This window comes from Crocuta crocuta, unplaced genomic scaffold, assembly GCF_008692635.1.
Source record: "Crocuta crocuta isolate KB4526 unplaced genomic scaffold, BGI_CrCroc_1.0 scaffold72, whole genome shotgun sequence".
Lineage (NCBI taxonomy): Eukaryota > Metazoa > Chordata > Mammalia > Carnivora > Hyaenidae > Crocuta > Crocuta crocuta.
Window position 1 is genome coordinate 6,829,048 of NW_027529427.1, and position 10,997 is coordinate 6,840,044.

General features: G+C 47.0%; 1 protein-coding gene across 1 annotated transcript in view; it reads right to left on the bottom strand.

Annotated features, from left to right (window-relative positions):
• NINJ2 (ninjurin 2) overlaps nucleotides 1-10,662 on the bottom strand; it is a 76,860-nt gene extending 66,198 nt beyond the window's left edge. The window contains exon 1 of the mRNA XM_077759211.1: nucleotides 10,452-10,662. Coding sequence (XP_077615337.1) covers nucleotides 10,452-10,625 — 174 coding nt within the window. The 5' untranslated portion in view covers nucleotides 10,626-10,662. The remainder of the gene's footprint in view (nucleotides 1-10,451) is intronic.
• Between the last annotated feature and the right edge of the window lie 335 nt (nucleotides 10,663-10,997).

Below are 10,997 nucleotides of genomic sequence, written 5' to 3' on the forward strand. Positions count from 1 at the left end.
GTGCCTAATGAAAGGAATATTCACATTTCCAGGGCGGCCTCTGTCAGGGAGCGCACCTCTTACGGACAGGCCGGCTGCCCCAGGCGCGCCGTGGCCACACTGTGCCGGCTCTGTTCGAGCTTTCAGAGCAGCCACCGAGGCCGCCCCGGGCGCCGCCGGGAGAACAGTGCGCCTTTTCTTCCCTCCCAAACCTGCCCACCTGTGACCCCAGCCGACCCTGTCCAGCCGCTCGAGGACTCCGTCGCTGGGACACAGCACACGCGCCTGCCCCCTACCTCGGCGTCCCGGCCCCGGTTGGAGGAGGGGAAGGGAAGGCGGTATTTGCAAGTACTCAGAAGTGTTTACCGTTCCAGAAGCTCCGGCCCTGGGCCCAAATCCACCCAGCTGCTACAGTTCACAGAAAAGGAACACTTGATTCCGCCCCAACTAAGTGCCCAGAACTTGACATTAGTCCTCTCCCTTAATCCTCACGATCCGATCCCCTGTAGAGGGGGTATCATTATCCTGGTTCTGGAAACAAGGGAACCAAATTTCTGTGAGATCGAGAATTGTACAGCTACCGAAGGGCCAGTTTGCAACGAAGCCAAAGTTTTTTTCTGAGTGACTGGTCTTCATACCGGGACACGAGTTTGTGTCTAGATTCACACCCTCCTGGGTTCCCTTGTTTCCTTGGGGGAGCAAACAGCGAGGGCAGAAGATCTTCCCTAGAGCAAAGTTATAGGCCTTTCCAGGCCCTTTTACCCTGTAGGAGCAGTCAGTCCACTGTGGAGACCCACTTGCCAATTCCCCTTTCACGTCTTAGATTGGGTAGACGGTCCTTGACCCCACAAGCCTGGGTCAGCGGCCACTTCTAGCACCTCTGTATCCCTCTTTTGGTAGCCGGGATGACCACCTATTGCAATTTACTCCGCCATCTCCCTCTGTAGATGGAGGGAAGCTACCTGAGTGCCGGAAACATTACCCTAAGCCCCGCATTTGGCTGGAATTGCCATGCATGGCCCAGCTCCCAGGATGCAAGTGTGCTGCAGGAACATTTGAAAAACAATGAACTAGGGGCGCCTGGGTGGCTCAGTCGGTTAAGCCTCCGACTTGGGCTCAGGTCATGATCTCACAGTCCGTGAGTTCAAGGCCTGCGTCATGCTTGAGACGTGTGCTGACAGCTCAGAGCCTGGAACCTGCCTCTGATTCTGTGTCTCCCTCTCTCTCTGTCCTTTCTCGGCTGTCTCTCTCTCAAAAATAAATAAGCATTAAAAAAAGAAGAAGAAAAGCACTGAACTAGAGTTTGGAAGTTAAAAGCAAGGTAAGAAGGGAAAGTGGAGACTATAAAAAATTGACTTTTAACAATCACACCAATAATAATAGCTACGGCTATGATTTACTACCGCAATGTAGCAGGCATTGTTCTGAGTGCTGTAGCACAAGACTCCTCAAAACTTAAATGTGCATTCCAGTCAGCTGGGAATCTTGTTAACCGGGAGATTCTGATCAGTCATCCGGGGCTCTGAGACTCTGCATTTCTAACAAGCTCCCCTGTGATGGTGCAGGAATCATACTTTGTATAGCAAGGCTTTGGTGTATTAACTTGTTTTATCCTCTCTAAAGCGTTATGAAGCAGGTATCACTATTTCTAGTTTACACACAAGGAAGCTGAGAGGTTAAGCACCTATGAACTGAGGTCAAAGAAATAAACCACAGGGCAATGAGGGAGGGGGGGAGTGGTACGAGCAGGTACAGTTATAGAAGAAGAAATAACAATCCTAGGCCCAGGAAACATTTACAAAAGCCTGGCGTGCAGGGAGAGTGGACAGGGGCTGCAGCAACAGCTGTTTCACCCATTGGGCGCCAAAGGCCCCGAATATTTGAGACCTGCAAAACCATATTGCCACCTACATCTGAAAACCGAACGTTTAAATTAATCATTTCAACATTCGAATCGTCACAAAGGCTTTCAAAATTTTTACATTACAAAACGTCGTATGTAGTGAATGGTATGGGTTGTGTTTTAATACATTTGATAAAAACGGGGGAGGGCCTTCCAAGCCTAGGGCCTACTAAGGACAAGTGAAGCGCTGGCCACATTGGGTTTGAATGTAATGCTGAGGGCAGCTGGGAACCACTGATAGAAGCAGGAAAATGTTCTCTGTGGCTACAGTGAAGAGAAGGGATTGGAGGGAGGCCAGACTGGAGGCCCAGTGGCTGGAGACCAGATAGGCGTTTATAGACTTCCAGTCTGCAAGACAATCTCTCCTCAGTGCCAAGATTAGCGTAAAACGATAGCATTATACAACCCAATTATTGTTTGATTCCTCCAGCCCCTATCTGACTCAGCATTCCAGATTGACTTAAGATTTGGGGACAAGGATTTTGCCAAATCCTTCCTCATTAAGGCTGGCAATGTTACAGTCTAGGCGAGGTATGTTTAAGAGCACAGAATTGAGTCAGACAGCCATGAGCGTGAACCTCGGCCCTGCTACTTGCTAGCTGTGTGACTTTGCAGAAGTGATTTAACCTCTCGGGGCCTCAGATTCCTTACTGGGCAGAACTCATTCCTCATGGAATTTAGACTGCATGTACGGTGCCTCCCACAGAATAGGTACATAGAGACACATGGTAGCTGTTATCACGTGTGTGCCGTTATTCTGAGACCTAGTTGAGTTTTCTTTAGGAGGGAGCAGAGGGTGGGGGCCAATAATTTAATCTTTTCATCCATTTTCCGAGGTAGAAATTATTATTCTCACTTGGCAGGTAAGGAAACTGGGGCTCGCAGATGAGATGGCCCAGTGAACTAGGGGCAGAAAGTGGGAAACATGCAAAAGCTGGAATGTTGTTTTATTTTTACCTCGTTTTGTACAGTGTCTCCAGCAGTCAACATCTGCTGCTTCCCCCGCCCTTTGACCGGTCCAAAACCTGTGTCCCTTAGTCATGGCATGAATCTGTCACCACCGAACACTCTTCTTGGGGCTCCACCAACCTCCATTTCCCTTCTTCCCCGACCTTATCTAACCCCCCTACTACCTCCCCCTACCCCCTCCTCACGCCCCTCCCCCAAGTTCACAGCCTCNTTTACAGCTTCTGGATTTCCCTTATTAAAGAGACAGTTTGTCTCTTGGAGAATCACAGACAGAACCGCCCTAGCCTGGGATGCCTTCCAGAGTACCTCCCTTTAAAGGGAGTAGATAAGTAGGTCACATCAGGATGGTAGGGGAGGAGGCGTACTTCTAATGGGAAGGAGGAAAAATACTGCAGATCACATGGAGAATGGAAAACAAAATAACACGGCTCCTCTGTCTCTCTGATTCTATCTCACCATCTCGGTGGCAGCCCCCTGCTGGCTCCTATTACTGTGAAAAGCTTGGGGAGACCCCCCCTGGCCCCCATACCTCAAACTCTTGGGGTGTGAGACACCCCTGGAAACTGCAGTGAGCAGAAGGTGGTCTCCCCTTGGCTCCCCTCCATCCCACCCTGCCTCCTCTTGAAGGAGGCCCCACAACCACCAGGGCAGGTTTCGCTTCTACGTGGAGAGGTGATGGCTCAGCTTTGCCAGAGAATTTGGAACTTCGTCCGATTCCCCCTCCTCAAGGGCCTGAGAGCTCTGCAGCTTGGAGGTTCCCCAGGGCTGGGATGACACTGGCTCTGCCCTGGTTGCTGGGAGTAGCCCCGGATCTGGTTCACAGAGATTCTGCTGCAACCAGCACAAGTCAAGAGGGATTCTGCTCCCTTCTCCCAACCCTAACACTGTCGAAGGCAGTTCACAAGAAGGGGTGTGGGTGAACATTAAATGACATAGATTGCTGTGAAAACCAGAGAGACGGAGACAGGGCGAGGCATTAAAGGTCCATCACTGCCAGCCCCACCCTGCCCAGCTATCCCGAGGGACTGAGCCATGCTTGAATCGTAACATTGGGCGGTCACATTTCTAGGAAACTGCGGCNCTCTGAGCCCAGGGAACAAGGCAAGCACACAAAAACAAAGAGCAAAGCCTGGTTCTTGGACCTGGGGATAAACAGTCCCACTTCCCTGGATGGGGCTTTGGAAACAGAGTTCACCTCTGGAGAGGCTGAGGGTTTTCCATTCTCTTGGCGTGGAGCCTGGTGGACTTTCAGCTCCAAGGCTCACCGCTTTAGGACACTGGCTAGGCTTTGCGTAGAGATGCTCCAGATTGCAGGATGCGACTCTCTCCCACCTGGCTGGTGCCCCCTGCCCTCCTTACTGCCATCCCTAAACCCGGGCAGACTATTCAGGAGTGCTATATTCCTGTGCTCTTTTCCCTCCACCCCTGCAGAGACAGAGTACCTCCCTACCCCCACCCCAGGTGTCCGTGCCCTGTGGGAAAGTCCCACCCTTGCCTATGACTGCTCTTCTCTCTCCGTGTGAAGCAGGGTTGGGTTACAGGACAGAGACATCCATCTTCACCTGTGCCCTTCATTATGCTTAACCTCCCTAGGCTTGTCTAACGCACTCTTTCCCAGACTGGAGTAATCCCAAACCATCTCTCATTAGAGTGGGTATAAATCCCCACAGGTATGTGGCAGGCAAGTAGCAGCAGTGTGGGGGTGCCCGTAGTGAAACAGGAAGTTTGGACTTGTGAGACTTAGGTCCTTTGCGCTCTCAAAAAGTGACTGGTAGCTCCTCGTCCCCGGCGTCTGTTCCAGCCTGGGTCTCTTGCTTTGCCAGCATCCCTGCCTCACTCCAGGTCCACCTTGAGTGCTACTCCTTGGCTTGTCTAGGATCACATGGGGGAAAGGAGGTCAGGCTTGGCGCCTCCATACCACCGCCCGCCCCCATCAGTCAGCAATGTACCTGGGCAGTGGTTTTGAAACCTCAGAGTACATCAGAGTTACCAATGACTGGTGAAAATACAGATGGCTGGGCCCCTCCCCAGGGTTTCTGATTTAGTAGGTCTGGAGTAGGAACTGAGAATTTGCATTTCTAACAGGTTCCCAAGTGATGGGATACTGTTGCTCCAGCGGCCGCATTTGAAAACCACTGAGCTAGAGTACAGCAAAAATAAAACCTATGTCTGAGTCCTAGCCCTGCGGCTTTCGTGTTCTGTGATCTTGACCTTGACCTTTCTAGGCTTCATTTCCTCTTCCAATAAAGGTGGAGTAAGGACCACTGGGTGGTTGGGAAGATTAGAATCTTTGGAAGAGCCTTTCACTGTGTATGGCAAATTGAATTATGAATTAGTCAACAAATAGATGTTGAGTATTTTGTTGTCCATGGGATACTCTGCCCAATGTCATGGCTGACTTTGGGCAGATCGTATGTGAGGATTCTAAGACCAACTTAAACATCACACAACTCTGGGACTCCGTTTCCTCTTCTATAAAACAAGGCCTGCTAGACTAAAGGCCCCTCCAGGTTCCGTTTAGAAGCTCAACTCTGGGAGGGGCCTTAGGTCTTGGGAGGCACGGCCACGTTTCTTGTCCTTGCCCACCCCTTCCCAGGACGTCCGCTTGAGAGCTCAGGTGCTTCTGCAAAGAACACCAATCACCAGAGTCCCTGGTCAGTTCAATCTCGAGGGGAATTATGGGGCCTTCACTGTTACGATCTGGTTCCAACCAACTTTTATAATTATACTTCCCACTGTTATTCTTCTATTCACCTTACAACCTAGACAAATGGGACTACTCATCCTTCCCCAGATACGCCCTGTGATGTCCTGCTTGCAGCCTCTGTTCACACTGTTCTCACCAGTAGAATATCCTCTACTGGTCAGAGTCTGATTCCTCCTTCAAAGTTCACCCAAAGGCTACCTCCTCCAACAAGACATCCCAAATCCTTCCACCCTCTGTCTGTCTGTCTCTCTAGCTAACTATCCTCCACATATCTCTCTACTTAATACAAATTATTTTATATTTGTCTTTAGGTGATAGAAGGAAAAGTTACTGAAGTTGTCAGGTATAAGACCTGACTAAACATCAGACGCAACCACCTCACCCCCTCCGACTTGCGTCTGATGTTTTCCCTCCGAAACGGCTGTGTAGAAACTCGGACGTCTGTGGGTGTGTCCCTGGATTTCACATTTGTAAAGTCTGTTCTTGGAGCATACTGAGATATAAAAAACAAGAGTTGATACTATGTAAAACTTTTAAAAAGTGGAACGGCCACTTAAAAGGAGATGCCTACTTATGCAAAAGATTCGTCAGCTGTTTATTTTCTAGGGTAATCAGAGTCAGGAATAAATATCTATGTGTGTATGTATCTTCTGTGGTTCATATTCACAGATCTACTTGTTTGCATATAGGCACATCTGCTTCTCTAATTTTCTTTTTTAAACGACAGGGTTTTTTTTCTATTCTAAATATATGTGTTGGTAAAAATGTTTAAAGGAAATAAAAAGTAAAAATAAAGTAAAAGAAGAAAGTAAGTCATTCATAACCCATAAATAACCAGTATTAACATTTTGGTGTATTTCATGGGAACAGTTTTCCTGCACATATTTACTCTATATGATTTTTAAAGGAAGTTGGGATAAAATGTTTATGCACTGCTGTATCCTACTTTTTTGATTTATATGTGGTTAGTATTTTGTTATTCCTTTAAGTATTCTTCCCAAACATTGGAAAAAATTATTTCATGGTATCCACTAACAGATGAGCCAAAATTTCTTTATCTCGGGGTCTCGAACTCACAACCCTGAGATCCAGAGTTGCACACCCACCCACTGAGCCAGCCAGGTGCCCCATACTGGGTCATTTTTAAGTCTCTTCATGTATACTACCAAACTGTTTTCTGGAATTTCAATTTGGAAATACTTCCAGAATAGTTTACCTATAGCACCCCCCCTTCTATTCATAAGTAATTTTTACCTCCATTCCCAGTGCATTCTATCTTTTACTGTACTTAACCCCTTCTGCACTGAATTTGCATTCGGTGTGTACAAGTCTTCATTCCCCTATTAAGAGATCATCTTTGACCGTCTTCATATCTCCTTCAACATCCAGCACAGGTGGCCGAAAGGGGCCAGAGCACTGAATCTACGTAGGTAAATCTATAAGCAGAAGAAGAGCTCCATTTTGGGAAAGAAGCAAGGAGAGTGGCTTGAACTCCATACTCAGGGGTGGGGTTGCAACACTGGTTGAAGGTGAAGAAAAGGGATTGTCCTCCACCCTTGACACATCCACATCTCAGAGTGGGGGAGAAATGAAGGGAAACTGGTCCAGTCTAGAGCCTGGAAAAGGAGTCGCCTTAGCTGTCTGTCAGGGCTGCTACTAAGGGCCAGGGGAAGGGCAGAAGCTTGGAGGTCACAGCTTCAGGTTGTGGAAGGAGAGGCACCAGTGCCAGCCATTCTACTCTCACAGGCCTTGATCTTGGGAAACACCTGCAACATTGATGATAGGGGCCTAAGTTAATGTTTTTTCGATTGGCGTTTCCCAATTTCAGTTGTACCTTGTTTGCGATCTCAATCTTTAGTGACAAGAAAGAAGCAATATGCAGACACACACACACACACACACACCTGTGTTTCATTTCATCCAGAGCAGCCACACTTCTGAGCAGTTAAGACAGATACAATTATTAAAATATTCAGGGTGTGCCCATGATATTCATAAGGTCTGAACAAAAACTTAAAACATATCATGCCACCTACTTTAGCCTCATCCTGAGCAATAAAAATTTAGAAATCATAGGTTTGGTGGATTAGTTACCTTTTTTGTAATACACACTAAAGCTATAAAGATAGCCATTACAATAAAAAAATTTTCAGCCATTGGTAGTCCCTTTACTAACCGTTGATTGTAACTGTACCACATTTTGGGGACATACTACTTTAATTCCACTTAAGCTTTCTAAGGTCAGGTATCATGATTTATTTGGTGCTTAGTACGGTGTTGAAGCTCAATAAATATTTGTTCTTCCTTTGGTTTTGTTTGTTTTGGTAATGGGATAGTGATGAATAGAAATTAATTTATATACTTAACATAAGTGAAATCTCCAAGATCAGGATTATAAGGGGAGATCAATATTTATATGGTAAAGAGAGTTGCCCTGGTTTGAATACGCCATTATTATTTGGACTTGGGCTTTAAGGTGTTCAGGGTAGAAAATAGTAAATCATACACATACTACCTAGCTATCTTACCAGGGGGTAAATAATACATTTGCAAGTTGAAGAATTAGTCTTGGGGCTTATAAAATTGAATAACACTATTTAGCTCATGCAGGAATTCAACCCACTATAATAACCTCAGGAAATAAGAAAACTTTTTCATACCCAGCAAGCACAGAGTGAAATATTTAGTCGCTGATTAGTAAATATCTGTTAAATGAAGAGATGAAATGTCTTAGCTACAGTCACTATGTCTTGACCACCCCTGGAAAAGCATTCTCAGAAACAGAGGAACTAACATTTACTCAGTACATAATATTCTAGGCTCTTTATATATGTCTCTCCTCTGGACTTCATGTGGGAGCACCATGTGAGGAGAGGGTAAAATTATGCTACTAGGGGACAGATACTTCCACCTGAACCAAAACCTGCCTTCTCCTTGGAAGACCGCAGTGACTGTTCCACCATTGGATCCAGGGAACTGGACAGGAAGATGTTGAAACTCATGGATGATCTTCTGGCCGATGAAATAAATAAATTACCAAAAAGAGGTGTGAATTAGATGCCAGAATAAAAGAATATATTGGGAGAGAGAGAGAGAGAATAACTCTAATAAAGAAGAGAAAGGGCCCTCTAACACCTTAGTTACCTGCTAGAAATAGAGACATTTATCAAGTCCTGGCCAGCAGTTTTCTCCTCCTTAGTTCTGCCTACCTCTTTTTCTGAACCTTTCTTCCAAATGTAATATCTTTAGCCTGTAACTCAGGATTGTTTAACTCATCAGCACATAAGAAGCTTGTTCTTCAGGGACTGAAAATGAGCAATACCATTTCCTTAACTACTAACGATCCAATGGAGGCAAGAACTAGAGGAAGTAAAAAGAAAATACACCCCAGGGTCAGAAGACCTGGGTTGGAGCCCTGACTCTGTCATGGTCTGATAGAGTGACCCCATGCCTACTAGTGATCCCCTCTAACTCATGGCTCCCTGAAATCATTCACTTACAAATATTTTCTGTGCAACTACTGTTTACTAAGCACTTCCCTGGGCACTAGGAATAGAGCGATCAAAAAAAAAAAAAAAAGATTCTAATGGAGTTTATGTTCTAAAGAGATTGATTAGATTGGATAAGTAATCAAATGAACAATGTAAACTTCAAATAGTGAGCAGTGCTATGGAAGAAATAAGACAGATGATGAAGACAAAGTCGAGGGACGGTTCCTCTACAGAGGGCAGAGGTCTCCTTGAGGCAGTGACATTTGAGCTGAGATCTGAATGGACTAGAAGGAACCAGCCCAGGGAAAGAATATTCCAGGCAGAAAGACCAGCGAGCTCTGAGTTGGGACCGTGTTTGGGACTGCGTGGCAATCAAGGAAAACGACACTATTTTGCAGGTCTAGTAGACCGATGGTTTTGCACACTACTCCAAGCGAGTCTACAGCTTCCTCGGTTGTGTGTCAGCGGTGGAGGGGCGGAGGGCAGCAGTTCTGAGGGGCCCCCATCATGCTGCCTAACACACACAGCGGCTCCTTTTTCATCTGAAGCATACACTGCCGTGTTGTTGAAGCTTTTGCCTAAAGAACAGATACCATGACCAAAAATCCTTGGTCTCAAAAGTCCTTCTCCACTCTGTAATTGTCCAGCTCTCTGAAAATTTATCGTGCAACCTCTGTGATCCCTACAGAAAGGCTGACTTTATTCAGTAAAGTCGGAGAGGGCCAGTTCCAGCCACCTAGCTCCCCTCTTAGCAGAACATCCCATTCCCTTCCCTGCAATGGTGGATTGGAGCCTCTGATGTCCTCCAAGCCTGTCCCAGGTAGGGAGGGACACACGTCTCTGCGTCCTCCTAGCAGATTATACTGGCTTCCCTTTCTTGTCCTGTCCGAATAAGACACTCTGTCCTACACAGCTTTGTGGAGAGAGCCGCAGAGGGGCTCCGGTTTTTTCCAACCTGTAAAATGCAAAGTTGGCCAGCTGCCTCTCTTCTTAACTCTAAAACTCGTATCTTTCCTTGTCTTCAGAGAACTGCCAGCAGCTCTCAAAGAAGTCTCTAGTGTCCTGGGGTTTGGAGGAAAGCGCTGTGCAGAATGTGAAATCATCTTCTGGTAACGCCAATCTAATTAGCTCTTTGACTGACAAGAGGAAGCAGAGGCCAAGAGGGATTTAAACAATCCCTCTCTCACGTATTTCAAAACAAGCGGAGAACCAGACAGGGAAACGGAAAGAGAATAAAGAGATAAAGCTTAGGGAACATTCGGGAGAAAGAAGGGGGTAAGAAAGAAAGCGAGGCCGAGGGGGGAGAAGATCAAGTGACCAAAATAGTAATCCTTCCTTCCCCCAACTTTACCTCTGCTCCCCCCGCCTCCACCCTCCTTCCTCTCTCCCGGAGAGAACTTACTTGGAGGTCGATGATTTCTCTCTCTGATTCCATCTTGCTGCCCTCAAGTGCCTTCACACGCACGGATGCTGGTAACAGACTGCGTGGGCAACTCCAGATTTTGCTGTCTGAGTCTCTACTGCTTTCTTTGGGTGGGAGAGAGCACACAGCTGGCAGGACAGACCTGCTATTCATCCATCTGATGTGGGATGCCTGTCCTGCGCTCGGCCCCTGAGGGAAGTGTACACACGCATACACTTGCGTGCGTGCGTGCATGTGTGCGCGCACACGCATGTGCACTCCAGGGGGTGGTATGTGACATATTGATAGGTGGCCTTTTGAGTTGGTAGTGACAGCATCATTTTCTCTAGTGGCGTCAGTGCCCCTCCGGCCCCAGAGGGGCCATCCGAGGTCAAACTCAGCCTGCTTTGAGTTAGTAGCTTTACTACCAGCATAGAAACCCTGTGGATTTATCAAGGAGATGGAAAAACAGCCTGAGTACGCTGTCTGACTTCACATCGTGGAGCCGAATAGGGGCCTCAGTCATCAAGGGTGGGCAGACTCTAG